Genomic DNA, 18990 nt, shown 5'->3' on the forward strand with positions numbered 1-18990 from the left:
CAAACACACTGCACAGGTCAAATAGACCTATATTCAGAATTGTTGATACAACACAGTATCCCACCAGTCACAATTGTGACCGATCATAAAAACACACTTTTTCACACACTTTTCCATTAAAATTTCTAAAAATTATGATTGATTGTTTCAAAGGGATATTAATGACACATGATTTGGATATTTTTGTGTCTGGGAAAAATTTGGGATTAAATGGGTTAAAATGTAAGTTTATATATTATTATTATTATGTGTGTGTTTAGTTGAGTTTCATACTTCAGGCTTTTATGGCACATATACTATGGCATTATTGGTGACATTTCCTATTTGATTGGTCAAAATATCACTAAGAAATCTCATTTGTTATTGGGCCTGTGTATTAATTAAAAACGGGGACAATATATTTTTGAGTGTTTTTTGTTGTCGTTGTGGGCTCCCTATATTATTATTAACATTAATAATTATTATGATTTAGTTTGATTATTACGATTTTTGGTCTGGTTTTAATACAATTCACCGCACCCGCAAAAACAAAACAAAAAAAATAATCAAACAATGAAAACAGTTAATAGTAAAACCACCACTGTAAATCACAAGCCGCTCAAAACAATATTAGAACATGACTTAACAAAAACACATTACACAAATAAAACAACATAAATATGATATGATGAATAAAACTATTTAACAAATGTAATTGTATTTAATACATTCATAATACTTTCATTTTCAGAAGTTTATACTGTATAAATTACTTTTTTTAACTTCAAATGTTTTGTTACGTTTGTTTTTGAAAATTACTCTTTAATTAGTCTTGTTATTTTGCATTTTAGGCTTATTTTAAGCATGTGTTTAAGTATGTGTATTCTGCATTTATGTATTTGTTGTGAGCTAGGGTTAGGTGTAATTGTTTAGTTTTATATATATATATATATATATCACTGCTTTGTGACTGTGGTACTTTTGGGGACAAAACAATCCCGCACCCCGTTGAGGATCTGTTATAAAGCACATGCAAACAGTATTACTTTAATTGAACATGAATGGTTAGTGTGTTACTACCTTGAAAGTGATAACGATGTTTCTTTTGATATTTGACGATAATGGCGCTCTGCTCTCGGTTACGTTCATCATGAAGCGGCGCGCGCGACCAAGTAGAGTCAGCGTAGCTCACAGCGCCATCTGCTGGAGAAATAATCACTACACGATTGCTCCAGCAGTTGCTGTATGTTGGGCTTTTTTGCAATGTAAATGCGGGTTGTTTTGAATGAGCTGTGAAACGGGGACATTTTCGGACGTCTGGTAAATAATTGCAGAGATCTAGCATTTCTGAGTGATGATGAGGCAGAGGAATCAATGAAACATGTTCAGACTTTTTATTAAAGATTAAGTTTGTAATTATTCAAAAAATGTGTTCAGATCGATGCGCGTGCTCTGCTCATTTGAATGATTTGAGTTTTAGTTGCTATGGCGACGCGTGTTATGAATTCAGACTCTTGTGCACGCACACCGATCTCGATCTGTTGTTGAGAGAGACGAGGCGAATTCACAAACTTTTGCAGAGTATTTTCTGTGCTGACTTTGAGATTTTGAAGCTGTTTGGACGATTCCTGAGACAAGACTTTTATTCTGGAAGAACATCGCAGGAGATATCCTTTACACAGAGTTATATTTTTGAGTTTTAGTTCTTATTATTTCTAAGGATAGTGCTATCTTATTGTTCTTTTCTTCTTTTCTGTTTTTCGAGTTTGATTTTTGTTTTGTTTTTCTTTTCTTTTCTTTTCTTTTCTCTGATGAGTATTTTTGAGGAGAGTTTATTGTATTGTGTTGTGTTGTGTTGTGTTGTGTTTTGTGTTTTGTATTGCTTTTATTCCAGATTGGAGGAGGATGTCGATGGCGAGTATGATGGGTGAAACAGGAGGTGAGTGCTTTAGGTTTTTCATTTGTTTATGGGATGTAATGTTACTGAAATATTCCAGCCTCAGGCCGCTCCAGATCCAGGAGAGCCAGGGCCGTGCACAGACATTTGGTGGGGCAGTGGCCCAAACCAAAAAAAGGGGCACTATAAGGGGGTTGAGTATCATCTTAATGTAAAGATTGAATAGCAAACCTTTTACAATCATATTGTGAATACAATTGTTAGGCTTTAGGGCTAATTCAATTTATGTTGTAGTAATTATGCTTCCAAAAAGTTGATTCTGCGCTATTTTGATCTCATATTTAATGCTTTTTTTTAAATGTTGTAGATTTAAGCAGAAAATGAGAATTGTTAAAATACTTGAATGTATTTTGAGACAAATGTCTTGTTTATGATTTTCAGTTTTGTTCAAAGTAAATAAAGCAACAGTTTTTCAATAACAGAAGAATATGTAAAAGTATGGTATTTGGGGTAAAAGGCACAATAATTAACATGATAATAAATGTCATATTAGATTGGGTGTCCACCTTAGTCCACCATCATATTTACAATGAAACCATCAGATTTAAAAATATGATAATAATCATATGATAAAATAAAAATATATGTATTGGTTTTTATTACTGTAAAGCTTTATTAAATTATTTTGGGATCTCATTCAATGCTTTCAGAATCCTTACTTAAAAAAAGTTTGTTTTTTTTAATATACTTTTATAATGACATATTTTAATATTTATTGGACAATAATGACTTATTTTATTCATCAAAATAAACAGAAAATACGGCAAACTTTGCTAAAGAGATTTTTTAGAACAAGTATTAATTTAGACATGATTAAAAAGCACATTTTTTATTAGGGTGTGCCTTTAGCCCCATTGTACCCTTTTTTAAATTGTGCATAGGCTACTATTAATATGGTCTTAGTAAAATATCATAATGTTATATATACTAATATTCTCAGACAATTGATTATGACGGGAAATATACTTTACAGGAGTTAAAGTGTGACAAACTGTAATAATATTCTATGATGATTTACCCGCTGGAGCTTTGAATCCATGTTTACAATGTTGAACGGGCTTTAGCCTCCCTTTGCTCTTTCTCACTCTGTCTTTTTTTGTGTGAAGTCATTGGGTTTTTTTGTCTACAAAGTGTGCCGACAACAGCAAGGTTGGTGTTGTTTATATTAGATCAGATCAGGTAGGCTCAAATAATTTGATTTATACAATTCATTATCTTCCAAGAACGTGGATATTTTGCACAAGTTGCTAGCACTATTAGAAGACCAGGAGCAAAATATTACCGACAAAAATTCAAAAACAATTCAGCGGATCAAGCACTTTCTGTAATGTGGATTGTAGTTTGTTTTCTACCTGTTAATGGGATTTCGTCTCTACAGAGAGCGGGCACTGCCACAGGGATCGATGCCGCGGAGCGAGCGGGAAAACACGGAGCGGATTAGCGGAATTAGTGGATTTTTAGCGGAACAGAACGCTTTTATGGGAATCCCTTGGGGGTAAGGGAGGGAAGCGGGCAAGCGGGGCACCTCAGCCGATGAGGGCAGAGGGGCAGTGGCTCTAGCCACCGGTCCACCCCCCTGTGCACGGCCCTGAGGAGAGCCGCTTTCTCTCAGACGGCTGGTCAGGAGGTTTGGAGACACGGTTCTGAGGACCGACCCAGACACAGATCCAGGAGCTTCTACACATTTAGCACTTCTGTCTTCTGAGTTTTGTGTTTCTGTGTCCACAGGTCAGACTGACAAGAAGATGGAGTGGCAGAGCGGCAGCCGGCTGAGCCAGGACGATGGACGTACGTCCACTCCATCTAAACTCTTTCGCAGAGGTCAGAATAGGCTTTTATTGAAGAAGTTATGGCTCAGTTAACAAATAATGTGTCTTTGAAAATAGAAAGTTGGGGGAAAAAAATAAAGTAACAACTTGATTATTAATATGATCAAAAATATCTTCACTTGGCATCATGTCCAAATCATCTTTGTCCCTCTCTGACAATATAGTGAGGCGGTTCTGTAGAGAGTCGTTGAGCCTTAGCAGCAGAGGCTCGTACATCGTCGAGTGGAGGTGGAGTGGGGATAGATCGGATAGCCTAAGCGAACAGGGCAGTTGCAGCCACTGTAGTTTGTCCTGGTCCGACAGCCCCGAAGAGTGGATGTGCCCTCCGCTGCCAGGTCAAGTTCCCATCGAGCCAACGGAGACTTCATATGGCCTTATGGAGGTTTCATCATTGAACGAGAGCTCAACAGGTGAGACTGAAATAAAGCTGGGCAGTGTAAAGCGTACAGATGGAGATTTTGCTATTTCATGCGTAAGACAGTCACAGTACAGTCACATTTAATTTTTTTTTCTGGATTTAACAGTAAAGTGTAAGGTATGCCATTATATCATTGCCTATTTTGACGTCAGAGATGTTTCTAATAATTCAGCTTTGTTTTCTTCATTTCAGAAAAACCTGCAGAATGTAAGAAGAGGAAAGGAGATCGTTCTTTCCTCAGGAACGTGTGTCAGGCTATGAGGCACTCGTTCCTCTGCTGTTGTCTCAGTGCTGAGGATGTTGTGGAGCCGTTTGTTCCTCCAGCGGATCTGGAGCCAGAGCCCGAACCTGGTCCATCATCACCTGATCCAGATCACTCCGCCGTCAAGCCAAATAACGGTCAATCCACAGACATTATTTCTCCAACATTGTTTTAAACAGTATATTATTGTCTTGTTTGCACTGATATTTTTAATATAAAACAAAGGATCTAGCAAGCTCATATATTTCTCATATTTTGTTTTTCAGACTCCTTTGAGACTCTCTATACCGTGGGAGAGATGATTGGATCCGGAGGATTCGGAAGAGTGTTCAAGGGAACACGGAAACTTGATGGCAAAAAGGTAAAGCAATCTTGCTGAATTGTACAAACAGGCGCTTGAACACTGTTACTGTTATTGAACACTGCTTTTTTTTCTTTCTTTTTGCAGATTGCCATCAAGCAGATGCGCAAGATTAACAACGATTGTTATCTTGATATTGTAAGTTGGTCATAAGTTGAATGTTTATTTGTTGTTTAAGTGCTGATTACTGTAGTCAATACACCTGTAGGAAGCATTAGGTGTAAATGTAATAGATCAGTAAACCTGGAAAGGCTATGATGATCGTATCTATAAAGATCAAAGAAAAGTACATTTAAACATGATATGTTTTCTTCAGATTTTTACCCAGCTAACCTTCTGTCTACTACTTTTCTCTAGCCTGGGCATCCCACACCTCTCGTTACTGAAGTGGCGCTGCTGCTCATGATGAGGCAAGAACCCATAAGCCCCTACGTCATACGACTGTACGACTGGTTTGAACATCCTCGGACATTCGACCTCATAATGGAGTTCCCTGAACCCTGCGAGAACTTGTTGGACTTCATCCTTCGTGATCCTCCACTGGATGAAACAATCGCACGGGTCTTCATGCAACAGGCTTTGCAGGCAGTGCATCACTGCATCGAGCATGGCGTTTTTCATAATGACGTTCATCCACAGAATTTCCTGGTGAAGACAAACACGCTAGAGCTCAAGTTGATAGACTTTGGCTGCGGTCAGCTACTTAGTGGTGATGGCTACGAGAGCAAAATATACCGTGGTGAGTATTTTTGGAGTGTGGAAACCTGGATGTAGTGACTTTCTGATTATTTGATGCTTTGAAGAAATTGCTCAACAATGTGCAAATCTCTTGCTTACAGGATTACTGGTTTACACCCCGCCTGAAGTCTTCACTGAACCTCTATTCCACGCCGTCCCAACAAATGTCTGGGCTCTAGGAGTGATGTTGTACGAGATGGTGAACGCATGTTGTCCCTTTGGCAATAGAACGGAAATCACACAAGCCAAAGTTGCATTTCAGAACTCCTACCTATCCAAAGGTGAGTGAAAAAAATTGATAACATTGATAAACACACACATAAAGCAAAGGCTCTGTTTAGAAACAGGTAAAGGTGAAGTATGTAAGATTTTTCAAGTTTAAATACATTCAGATTATTCTTCATCAGATGCTGTTTTAATAGATGCCAACATTTGTGTCACATGACTAACCAGCTCTCTCCTTAATAAAATTTGTACAGAATGCATTGATCTGATTAGCCAATGCCTAGCCCGGGATCCAATGAAACGGCCAACGTTAGAGCAGATGTTACAAAATGAATGGATTACAAATGATCCGGAGATGTTCAGGAGATTCACTCGATCAGAGATTTCAGGTGTGAGGAAGTGTAACAGACAGAGCAGGATTATTATCATTTATCTTCAATTCTGGATTATTTGTAGTGAGGTTTTCAAATGTGTGTTCATTGTTATAGTCAAGTCAGCTTCATTTATACAGCGCTTTATACAATACAGATTGTTTCAGAGCGACTTCACAGTAATAAACAGGAAAATAACACATAGTGATGCAATTGGAGGCCTATACAGACGAGAGATTGTGCGAAGAGGTTCTTCTGAGTTTTCTGTTTCTGTGTCCACAGGTTTGAGGGAGTGGCAGAGCGGCAGCTGGCAGAGCCCAGGACGTCCTTTCCACTCCATCTAAATGCTTTTGCAGAGGTCAGAATAGGCTTTTAATAAAGAAGTTATGGGTCAGTTAACAAATTATGTGTCATTGAAAATAGAAGGTGGGAAAAAAAAGAAAGTAAAAATTTGATGTGACCACTGACGTTGATTATTAATATTATTAAAAATGTCTTCACCAGGCATCATGTCCACATCATCTTTGTCCCTCTCTGAGGACAATATAGTGTAACAGACAGAGTAGTATTATTATCCTTTATCTTCAGTTCTGGATTATTTGTAGTGAGGTTTTCAAATGTGTGTTCATTGTTATAGTCAAGTCAGCTTCATTTATACAGCGCTTTATACAATACAGATTGTTTCAGAGCAGCTTCACAGTAATAAACAGGAAAATAACACAATCAGTGACGCAATTGCAAGAATTCAGTTCTGTTGTAAATCAGCTCTAAAAAAACATTCATGAGTTCACATGTTCATATAATCTTTGTATTGGATAGGAAATAACACTTGCTGACCTTGGTGGAGGGCTTGAGCTCGAGACTTGACCCGAAGCCTGAAGTCCAACCCCGACCTGACAGGAACCCAAGCCGCCGCACCAGAGATCAGAGCCGGCCCACGTCTGAGCAAGAACATGAGAGACCGAAGACTGGAAAGAGTCATCAAGTCATCACAGGCACATTTGCTTTGTTTAGTCAGAACAACTCATCTTTATTTATATAGTTGTCACAGACTGACTGTGACCCCGGACTTTTATTTTGAAGGGACTGAACATGGGCATGTGCACACAACAAACTGTTTCCACCATTACACATACACACAAACTAATGCCGTGTTCCAGGCGACCCGTGTTTTTCCAACCTTCTTCCCTAAAAGTGCACCAGTCAAACCCGTGACTTCCCACCCGTGAACCCGTACTAGATCGATGTACTCCCAGTTACGAGCTCTGACGTCACACTAGCCCGCGAAGCAACAATGGCAGCCCCTACGGATGCGGCGTTTATGAAAGTCGTACATTAAAACTCAAATCGTTTTTTAAATTAAGGTATTGCTCTAACGTTATTCATCCGCAAATGCTATGCATTATCAGCAGCTTTTCTAGCCGTAGCTCGTTTTCAGGCCATTGAGTGCAAGAATAAAATAATACCAAATACATTTCCAAATATACAAATAACATAAAATAAAAGGTATAATAGCTTCTCTTGCCTTATGCGCCACTTTTCTCCTCTGTTTCCCTCAAATAAGCAAGGAGTGAGCACCTTTGGCGATAGAAGTGAGTGTAAATGAGCATAAGCCCCGTACGGTCCGCCACGCTTTGTTTACATCAAGCTACCGCTCAGGCAGTTCGGCGTGACTTTGCCTGGAACGCTACAAAGTCGTGAGTCGTGGTTTGAAGTCGTAACTTACGGGCTCAGAAACCTGCCTGGAACGCAGCATAAATGCCGGCAAAATGTGCCATCCTGACGTAGTTGTGTGTTTGTAGCCCTGATGTCGGTGTTGTAACATCCCGTTCATCGTCCCAAGTTGTTAGTTTCATTGTTTTGTTTGTTTAATGCTGGAATTTGTTTAAATGTTCAGTGACGCATGCTGTTCTAATATCATTACACAGAGAAGAACACCAAAAATACTTTACACCATAAGAGTTTATTTAATTTCGTTCAGTTATCAGTTTAACTTCAATGCATTTCAAACAGCTAAACATCCCTTCTGGTTCACCTCTGTCGCGGAAATTCTCAATCCGTTTATCTGACTTCACCACGGACAATTCAAAACAACTCCCAGTTGTTAATATAAAACTACAGTATCTCGAGGTAATTCCCTTCTCGAATACATCTAACACAGTTTCAATACTTCGAGGTAACTCCTCTCCCGAAGTAAGGTGACGGCGTCCCGTCGAGAAGCTACTATCACTAGCGTTTACTCAAACACACGAGCACACAGGTCTTTAGCATCTATACACTCTCACTGTCCTTCTCAGGTGTACGCTGGTCTCTGCAGACTCTTATTATTACAGCCTCACTCCGAGAACGGCTCTATAGTCTTCCAACTAGGGCTGCGTATATATCGAATATCTCTGCAGACTCTTATTATTACAGCCTCACTCCGAGAACGGCTCTATAGTCTTCAAACTAGGGCTGCGTATATATCGAATATCTCTGCAGACTCTTATTATTACAGCCTCACCCCGAGAACGGCTCTATAGTCTTCCAACTAGGGCTGCGTATATATCGAATATCTCTGCAGACTCTTATTATTACAGCCTCACTCCGAGAACGGCTCTATAGTCTTCCAACTAGGGCTGTGTATATATCGAATATCTCTGCAGACTCTTATTATTACAGCCTCACCCCGAGAACGGCTCTATAGTCTTCCAACTAGGGCTGTGTATATATCGAATATCTCTGCAGACTCTTATTATTACAGCCTCACCCCGAGAACGGCTCTATAGTCTTCCAACTAGGGCTGCGCAATATATCGAAATATCGCAAATGTACATATCGCAATATGCATATCGCAAGGGCACGCAATATCTGAATGATTTTAATAGGCTACTTCAACATTGTGAAAAGTGTACGTTTTAGGTCGACGCGTATAGCAGAGAATAGACTGAGCACACGACTTATGTGACTTGCTTGACGTTAAAAAGAGTTATTAAACGCAATAACTTGCGAAAAACAACTCCTTGCAGTCTCGTGCTGTCTGACACTCACCGAAACGTGCGCACAAGCCGCTCTTTTTTTTGTGTCTTGTTACACACTCAAACTGTCAAATACACACACAGTTGTGTCAAAATGGCTGTCTTGATGAGTATTCATGTAAACACAGTCGGTTATGCTTTAAGTGAAAGATATCAGTTGGGGAAATAAATAGATTTTACAGACCTAAAACAATATCGTATCGCATATCGCATTATTTAACAAGGATATCGCATTTTTCTTCAATATCGCACAGCCCTACTTCCAACACTATCACTGTCTCTGCTGTGATCTATTGAGCGCAGAATCTTTAGTACTTCTATTCCTCAGCTGCACAGCATATATACCTGACACCACTCCCAAGTTGCTCTTTGCTGAAATGAAGTTTTATTCACGGCAGGGAGATCACTGGTCACAACAACCAAATGAGTCTCCTGAACAGAAAGATGCATGTACATGTATGTTTCTTACAGTTGATTGAAAAATCAATGTTACTCAAGCCTTCTTAACTGTGGTTGGTTGGGGTGATTGGTTTAAGGTAATCAAATGACTGCACCTTTTTGGCTAAGTCTACATCGTCTTTGACCTGAACATCCTTAGTCTGCTTTTTTCTGTAGTGTCATGCTAGATTACCCTTTGACCATTTCTGAGGCCGTTATATAAAATATTTCCATCACACCTCTCACATGCCACACCAGTACACATGGAAAGTAGCCATATTTAAACTAGCATTTGCTCATCAAAGATTACTCCATTGGGTTCTGACCTCATAGGGGAGGGAGAGAGCCTGGGATGGAAGTGTTTTCTTGTATGTTTTGAGCTCTGTACATGTTAATAGATGTAAATAATATATGTTGTAGAGTTGAAATGTCATGAAGGTTTGTTTGTTTATGCCTTGTCACCTGTTTGTAACTTATAGGTTTTCCCCTTAAATGATATGTTCCAAAAATAGGATGAGCCAAAGCCTATAAAAGAGGCAGCCATTTTAGGGCAGGGGAGGGAGTGTGGAGAGATTCAATCTCGTTTGTGGTTTTTGGTCCTGTACATCGGCATAGCCAATTTACATTTTTGTATTGCTAATTTATTTTCCTCTGTATTATATTTTGATTATTTTTGCTACTGAATATTTTTATTTCTTTCCACCTTGGGAGTTAAAACCACTCTGGACTGTGTATTTTTGTCCCTGTCACGTATTTTACACCTCTGTCCGCTGGTACATCCTGACAATAGTGTCTTATATATGACGTGATGACCCCTTTGAATAAAAGTATAATTTGTTTGTTGAACGCACAGGCTTGCAAAGTACACTTCTTTTGACTCGTACACTTACACAGGAGTTGATACATGCGCAGTTTTGAGCAATCTCTCGCCACGAGTTACAACCCATGTAAATATCTTTGTATTCTTCTTTAATGCTAGAGTTGTTCAAATGAGGGTACTTTCTAACCTTCAACTATCTTGTGAATCGACGCACCAAGGGCACGGTTGCCACATTGTGGATAAACTAGTTACTAATCAAATTTGCGTCATGCGCTCTGTACGCTGACCCAACTGCATACTTTGGCCTTTAGAATGATTTCGGTCAATCTTGAAGCTTACAGGAACAGTTTCCCAAAAACAAATAAAAAGTTCTGTCCTGAAACTCTAGATGGCGCAGGCTGACAGGTCCTTAAAGGTGCAGTGCGTATATTCTGAGAAACGCTGTTGAAAAAGGATCAGACCGAGCACTAAAACACACGTGTAGCCAATCAGCAGTGAGGGGCGTGTCCACTCATGAGAGGGGAGGTGCCTGTACGGCATAGCATGTTTGTGAAGTTGGGGGTGGCTCTATCAAGATTGGGGTGTGATCCTTTTGGGGGCGTGTTTGTTTTGGTGATTTCAAATATCAACAGTGTTTCTCAAAATTCGCTTACTGCACCTTTAACTCAATCTGCTTGCAATCACATCATTCTCTTTAGAGCACATCTGATTGGTTCCTGCTGTATCAGTAGCCAATGAGCTGTCATGCTAAACCTTCAAATGCTTTGTTAGCATTTGCTGTAGTTGCAGCGCGATTTTAGAAACCCTCCACTTTTGCCAGCTCCACCTGTATTAACTGAAAACAAAAAGAATTAGATTAAATCTGACATTTTTGGTAACGTTGCATGTCAAATTACACATAAAACGTGTGATTTCTAGTAAAATGTTTCACTTTGTTAAACTTTGATAATCAAGTAGTCTAGCAGGAGAAATGGTTCCCATGTATCCGCTTGGCAGTTTTTTGTAACCTGTTTTTTGGGACCCTAATGGTTTCTTGTTAAGAATTTTTGACGTTGCCATTAGGTCAACTAATGTCCCATGGGGTTCGTTTGGCGGCCATCTTGAATTGATGTCAATGTGAGTGGCGAAAAACACAGATTTTCATAACTCCTAAACAGTGTTGCCACAGTTACTTTGGAAAAGTAATCTGATTACTGATTACTCCTTTAAAAAGTAACTTAGTTAACAATCTGTACCGTTAGCCCCTAGCGTAACACATGCGAGGGGGAGCCACAAAATGAGAACATTTTCAAAGGGTGCCATGACTGAAAAAAGGTTGGGAAACACTGTTATAGGGAACCATAACTGCACCACTCTGCAAGTACTTCTTTTCAGTAAATTCTACATGATTAATTAATGAAATTGATCAGGTTTTCAAAATCTTTATAATGAAAAGCTATCTTCAGATAGAAAGGGCAAAGGGAACACGCTGAACATTTTTCATTTAATGCAGCAGAAGTTTTGATTCATGCAAATCACTTTTCCAGAGTCTGACACTCTATTGCCCACTAGAGGTTGAATATAAAACACGATATGTGCTGCTGGCAAATGCATAATCAGTTCAGCTTGACCTTGACAAAGAAAGTTTTCCTTGTTTTCCATTCTGCATCTAATTTAATTGCATTTAAGAAATAATACAGAGGGAGAAGGGGAGGGTGTGTGATTTACAGGGGTTACGTGTAACAGGATCACAGAAGCTGTTGCATAAGAACTCTTAAAAGATCCCTTGCTGGCAGACACACACACATCTCTCTCAGAAGAAAAATGTCACAAGCACCGTGTAGCAACAACTGAGTTATTCATGCCTTAGAATCTGTATGTGAAAACTCCAAGTGATGCTGGAGCAGAAGAACAGCAAGTAAACAACAGTGTTTTATTGGCCAAACACAAAGTAACCCAAAATGTAGACTCCGGAAATCAGGAAAAAAAAATCTCATTCATAAATTAAGGCACTAATAAGCTACTAATCATGTTAAAATAACTTATTTTAGGTTTATTTATAAGAGCCATTCAACAGTATGTGTATTTGATTTAGACTAACCATTGCCAAACATGGGATGCACTAACATAATAAACAGGAAGTCAAAGAAATATTCCATCCACACACATATTTGCTTGATATTGTGTAATCTCAAACTGTGTAATGAGGACATCTTAGAGTTCTGAGAAACTTGGCCTTTCAATTTTAACCACTAGACCATCGGGAATATGTCAAAACTAAAACGGTGAAGCTAAAGTGCATATTAGGAATCCGTGCGGCTGCTTCCATCGCAGGTGTCCTGTTCACAGTATAACACTTTTTTAACAACTTTAAGGCTGTTTTAGCATGTAAATCCAGCAGACTGTCCATTTGTATAACATAAATCCATGTTTAGTTTGACATTTGCTCAATGCATTTAGTTCGATGAGAGTCTCTCAGGCCTGGTATAAAGGCACGACTCGGTTGATGTTCTGTCTGCAGATGGGACAGTTGGGTTGCGGCAAGGCCTGATAGCAGCGGAAACAGCAGCACACGTGACCGCAGTCCAGCAGCACGCAGCTTCGTGGATTACTCAGGCATATCACGCACGCGTTCTCCAGATTATCCAAGCCGTTCTCCTCCTCCCCTCTTTCTCCCATCAGTTCAAACTCCCTCCTCATGTTCTCTTGCTCCCAGCGCATCTTCAGTTGCCGGTAGTACCTGCGTCCCACCCACATCAGCACGGCTACACCCGCCAATGCGCAAATACACGCCAGCACCCTCCACACCTCCGCCTGCCCTTCCTGCTCCAGCCGCAGGGTCTCAAAGTCCCCCGTGCAGAGGAAGTACTCGGAGCCGTCGGTGGGTGGACGGAGTTTAGGGAGGCGGTCCGTGTCCAGGATGAGCTCGCCCACTGCGGTTAAGGATGCGCCCACCTTCAGCATCTCCTCTGTTTCAAGTTGACCTTTGGGTTTCTCTCCGCTCAGGTACTGACCGATCAGGTCCGTGAAGCCATAATTGGCCTGGTGGAACTTCTCGTGGGTGATTTCCATATTGGGACCCGTGGCCTCCAGGGGGCAGAGCACACGCACAAACGCCTTGTTCACACCCAGCAAGTTAAAGGGCACAGCATTGACACGCTGGTGAAGCAAACGCTCGCTGTCTGTCCTGAAGGATGTGAAGGAGAATTGTGTTTGAGAATTGCCACATGAGACTGACGTACATGCATAAGTTTGGGGTCGGTAAGATTTTTTTCATGCTTTTGAAAGACAGTATTTATTTGATCAAAATACAGCAAAACTGTAATATTATGAAATATTATTTTTATTTAAAATAATTTAAATGTAATTTATTCCTGCGATGGCAAAGCTGAATTTTCAGCATCACTACTCCAGTCGTCAGTGTCACATGATCCTTTAGAAATCATTCTAATATGCTGATTCCGTGCTCGAAAAGCTGGACTTTTTTCAGGATTCTTTGATGAATAGAAAGCTCAAAAGAACAGAATTTATTTGAAATCATTTGTTAACATTTTGGGCCCTATCATACACCTGGTGCAATGCGGCACCAGGCGCAATGCAAGTGTTTTTTGCTAGTATCAGCCTGACGCAGTTATCATTTTCACGTCCTGCGCCACGTTGTTTAAATAGCAAATGCATTTGCGCCCATGTGCGCCCATGGGCGTGCTGGTCTGAAAACAAGGTGTGTTCAGGCGCATTGTTGGCGCGTTGCTATTCTGAGGCAACTCAAAACGACTGCGCCACTGACCAACAAAAACCTGGTCTAAAGTCAATAGTGCAGTATTTTTTGTGTTATTTTAAAGGGTGGGTTAGTAAAATGTGCCTATAGGCGGGTGCACAACACACATACACACGTGACGTGCAACAGCACACAAACATTTTTAAATATTCAAAATAAAAGGATTACAATATAAAACATTATTATTGTGTACATAAATATAATAATGCCTACATAATAATCTACATAATAATCATAATAATAATAATTTGTTACATTTATATAGCACTTTTCTAGGCACTCAAAGCGCTTTTACATAGAAGGGGGGATTCTCTTCATCCACCACCAATGTGCAGCATCCACCTGGATGATGCGACGGCAGCCATATTGCGCCAGAACACCCACCACACACCAGCTTATTGGTGGAGAGGAGACAGAGTGATGAAGCCAATGGTATATATAAATATGGGGATGATTAGGAGGCCATGATAGACAGGGGCCAATGGGCAAATATGGCCAGGATGCCGGGGTTACACCCCTACTCTTTATCAAAGGACATCCTGGGATTTTTTTATGACCACAGAGTCCGGACCTTGGTTTAACGTCTCATCCGAAGGACAGTGCTTGTTACAGTATAGTGTCCCCATCACTACACTGGGGTGTTAGGACCCACACAGACCACAGGGTGAGCACCCCCTGCTGGCCTCACTAACACCTCTACCAGTAGCAACCTAAGCCGCGTTTCCACCGCAGGAACTTTCCCCAGGAACTAGGAACTTTGGGGTGGTACTCGGTGTGTTTCGACCGCAGGAACCAGGGTCTAAATGAAGTTCCAGGTAAATATTTCCCCCTCCAAACGGCCCTGCTTGGGAGGTAGTACTTTTTCAAAGTTCAGGAACTTTCCGGGGTGGGACTTGGGCGCTGAACATGCTGATTGGTTGAGCTCACGCAGCATTTTATCTCAACCGGCATTTTTAAAAGTCTTTTGCGAGGTTCGTTCTGCGTTCAGTAAATATCAGTCTTGCTCTTTCTGTCTGATGGCGCACGTTCGTCTCAGCCATCTCATGGTCAATGTCCGTAAAAGCTGATAATAACATATGTTGTCTTACTTTAAATCTAGCTTTACGAGCTTCTAGAATACGCTTTAGTATCAGTGATCGTCTCTTTTCCGACATTTTGTTTATTATCTCTTTAGTAAACCAATACATAACTAGCAAAAGCAGCGCTGCTTGCATCTCCTCCATACTTGTTATTGTTGCAGACAGTGTCGCGCAAAAATGATTACTGTCCGTCAGTGACTTGGAGGAACAGTCGCGCGCAGTCCCACGTCTCTGGACTAATTTGCCTAATCTTCAAGGTACTTTAGACCGCAGATGAAACGCAGACAGTAGCAGGTCTGGGGGGAAAAAAGTTCCTGTAAAAAAGTTCCTGGTACAAACTGTTCCGGGTAATTTCGGTGGAAACGGGTCTCTAGTTTTCCCAGGAGGTCTCCCATCCAGGTACTGACCAGGCTCAGCCCTGCTTAGCTTCAGTGAGAAACCAGTCTTGGTCTACAGGGTGATATGGCTGCAGGATATGGATAGTCAATGCATGTATCAGAATGACCTATTTGCAGTAATGATGAATGAAATTGCCTACTTATTTAACCAATTGTGGCAATACACACATGTATTTAAACTGACTCGTCAGGTTGAGGGTGTCTATAGTCCGCCATGTAAATAGTGAATCCGCCATGGTGCAAGCACAACCGGCTTTTAAAGACAATGGGAGATGAGGCTTGGATTGGTTTATTGCATTTTACACCCAAAACACACCCATTACTCATTAAGAGACTAGGGACAACCCTTTTAGACCATGCGCCTGGCGCGCAGACCATTTTTCCCATCGTTAAACTAGCAAAAGTGGATTCGTACACGCCCTAAGTGCACTTGCGCCATGTGCTTTAGACCAGGCGCTCAGCTCGTTAAAATAGGGTCCTTTAAATGTCTTTACTGTAACGTTTGATCAATTTAATGTATCCTTGCAGAATAAAAGTATTAATTTGTTTTTACAAAAGATAAATCTAAAATCTTACTGACCCCAAACTTTTGACCAGGAATGTATATTTATAACAGCAAGGGACCAGGTTTTACCAGGTGCGTGCTAAACTGTTCCACACGAGCTTGTGTTCTCTGAGAACCAGTTTCTGGATGACACCAACACTGCCTTCCTGAAACTGACTCCTTAAGGGTTCCCCTACAGGCTGAACTGTACCTACAGAGAATGAAAAAAAGAAAGCATATCAGTGGAAGTAAAAGAGAGTTATATATTTTACAGTTCAGTTGAGACACTATATGGTGGAATATATAGGTTACCCTCGATGACCACATACTGCAGACATTTCCCCGGTGAGGCATTTAAAAGATCTGTTAACTTCTCATCCAGCGACAGAACTGGAGCTTCCTAACATCAAAAAACAAACAAAAAAAAGATGTTTCTAAGATTCAAAAATGTGTTTCTCTAATTCTCCTACTCGTTCACTTCCTGTAGCAGACACTTTTAATCAAAAGCACACTGTAAATTTTTTTTTTTTTAAGTTACCTAGCTGCCTTAAAATTTTGAGTTCATTGAAATTAAAAATGTGAGTTAATACATTGAACATTTTTGAGAATCAACATCACCCTTTATTCAAATATTATTAAAAGATTTTGTATGCAAATTGTGCTATTGTGTTTTATTTGTGATAATGCCAAATTGTGCTTTTTCACGATTTATCGCAAAAAATATTTTATGTGGTTCAGATATTTTGAGTTTCTATTTATTAAACCAATTTCTTCATTGTATTAACTTTTAACTCTTTGTTCTGCTGAACACAAAAGAATATATTTTGAAGAATGTTTGTAACAAAGACTACCATAGTATTTTCCCCCTACTATGGTAGTCAATGGTTGCTCTATCTGCTTGGTTACAAACACTCTTCAAAATATCCTCTTTTGTGTTCAGCAGAACAAAGAAACTCATACAGGTTTGGAACAACTTGAGGGTGAGTAAACGATGACAGAATTTTCATTTTTGGGTGAACTATCCCTTTAAGGTTTATTAACACTAACAGTATTGTGATCTATCCATCTATCTATTAGGGCTGCACAATTAATCCAATTTGTAATCGTGATTACAATTATGGATGCCACAATTGTCTAATCGTTCAAAGGCGCAATTACAAAAAAATATTACATTATTCTGCATGTGTGCTGCGTTATCTTAAAGGTTTTTTCCCCATTGTTTTAATTTTAGTTTTAGTATAACATTATAATACTATGCATATTTAACAAAAATATATTTAAAGAACAAACCAAACCAATGTATATTTGACATTTGAGGCTTAATGCTATAGAAAAGCAATACGTATTTCAAGAGTGTTTTCAGCTTGTTTATTTTGATATAAAAATATGGCATGCATCACTTCAAACAATGGCATAAAGCTATTCAAAACATCATTCAATGTAAATTGTGATAATCGTAATTAATAATCGCAATTTCAAGGGAATAATCAACAATTATGATTTTTCTAATTTTTCTAAATCTATCTATCTCTGTTATTTGAACTATAAAGCTGTCTAAATTGTCATTGTTGCATTGCTACTCACGTTAAGCTTGTCCACAGTTTTGCGTTTCTTCTTGTAGATGTAATAAAACAGACCAGAGAGAGCCACACTTGAACCCAAACACACAATCTCCAGTGTCCGGATGGAGAAATCCTCCATCTTCCACCTAGCCTTCTTCCTCTCCTCTAGACTACTGAACACAGAGTGAAGTAATAGTGAACAGATGTAAGGACCAAGATGAAGCAAGAAAATGTACAGGGATTTGATTCAGCATTTATTTTAATTATTTCTTACAATTTCTTTTCACTTGCATTGATTCATTTGTTGACTTGAGAAAGTCTGGTTTGAAGTAAAGGTTCTACAGCTCCGAAAGAACTTCAGACTGACGATTTTCTAGGATGTTGCTAGGATGCTCTTACTAGTTCTGAGGAATTGCTAGGTTTTCTGATGGTTGTTAGGTGTTCTGGCTGTCATGGATGGATGGACGGATAAAAAAAATAATAATAAAAGAGGAAGAGCAACTTCAATGTGTATGTTTACATTAAGATTGACAGTTGCACCTGTTAAACATTCCGACAATGTAACTCCATGGGATTATGGGGTGTTTTTTAAATCAACGACTTTAGGAAAACCGACAGTAAAAACACTACCAACACCTCCACAATAATATATACATAACAATAACAACAGTTCTCCAAAACATGGTGAATAATTAGTCGGCTGTCAAAATGAAACCCATAAATGACCTTTAAAGATTGTAACCTAATGCTTTGACCACTGTTACAAACGTAAGTTACATGCTAATATATAAATATTACAATTCTGTCTGCAACAACAGAAATTAACCGCGTGAATAAGGAGCAAAAGAAATCACCTTTAACACTGAAAGGATCCATTCCTCCTGAATTCATCATTACCGGAAATGATGTTGGTTGGGTCACGTGGTACGTCAAACATTTTTTTTGTTGTTGCAAGAACTTTATTGAACAATATTAACAAACAAACAAAATCGGTTAATATACATAAAAGTAAGTGGAATAACAGCAAACCCTCTTTAGCTTGTTTTAAAAATGTATGTAAAAATCATTTAGCATCCATAAAATACTTATCCAAAGGTAATTCATCTTGGTATGAAGTCATGTATGAGTCTCTTTCCGTCTAAGATTGTGTACATGCTTCTTTATTGTTTATATTTTTTAATATATATTTTTCCTCCTTACAACCTCCCTTAAGTGTTTGAAGATTATGTTTTTTT

The 18990-nt window shown here is 39.4% G+C and overlaps 1 protein-coding gene across 5 annotated transcripts; it reads right to left on the reverse strand.

Moving 5' to 3' along the window:
- Positions 1–11821: 11821 nt before the first annotated feature.
- mul2 (mitochondrial E3 ubiquitin protein ligase 2) lies at positions 11822–18895 on the reverse strand. 5 transcript variants are annotated; one of them, XM_079818458.1, is made up of 6 exons: positions 18610–18659; positions 18047–18202; positions 17778–17925; positions 16506–16593; positions 16284–16404; positions 11828–13581 (listed from the first exon to the last, which is right to left on the reverse strand). In XM_079818458.1, exons 3-6 carry the CDS (start codon positions 17892–17894, stop codon positions 12870–12872), a joined length of 1038 nt encoding a protein of 345 aa, XP_079674584.1. In that variant the 5' UTR covers positions 17895–17925; positions 18047–18202; positions 18610–18659; the 3' UTR covers positions 11828–12869. The 5 variants fall into 5 exon arrangements, with proteins under 5 accessions (XP_079674580.1, XP_079674584.1, XP_079674583.1 ...); XM_079818457.1 differs by having other exon boundaries at positions 17778–17928; XM_079818455.1 differs by having other exon boundaries at positions 17778–17928; positions 18030–18202.
- Between the last annotated feature and the right edge of the window lie 95 nt (positions 18896–18990).

Source organism: Gobio gobio (genome assembly GCF_949357685.1).
Source record: "Gobio gobio genome assembly, chromosome: 6".
In the NCBI taxonomy this organism is placed as follows: domain Eukaryota; kingdom Metazoa; phylum Chordata; class Actinopteri; order Cypriniformes; family Gobionidae; genus Gobio; species Gobio gobio.

Bases quoted from the DNA above. Each gene is read 5' to 3' on its own strand.
- mul2 (XM_079818454.1), bottom strand. From the start codon at position 17,894: ATGGAGGATTTCTCCATCCGGACACTGGAGATTGTGTGTTTGGGTTCA. The intron at 16,405-16,505 runs GTAACCTATATA...CATTCTCTGTAG, and splicing joins GCAGTATGTGGTCATCGAGG to GTACAGTTCAGCCTGTAGGG. The intron at 13,582-16,283 runs GTAAAACCTGGT...CACATCCTTCAG, and splicing joins AACAGTTTAGCACGCACCTG to GACAGACAGCGAGCGTTTGC.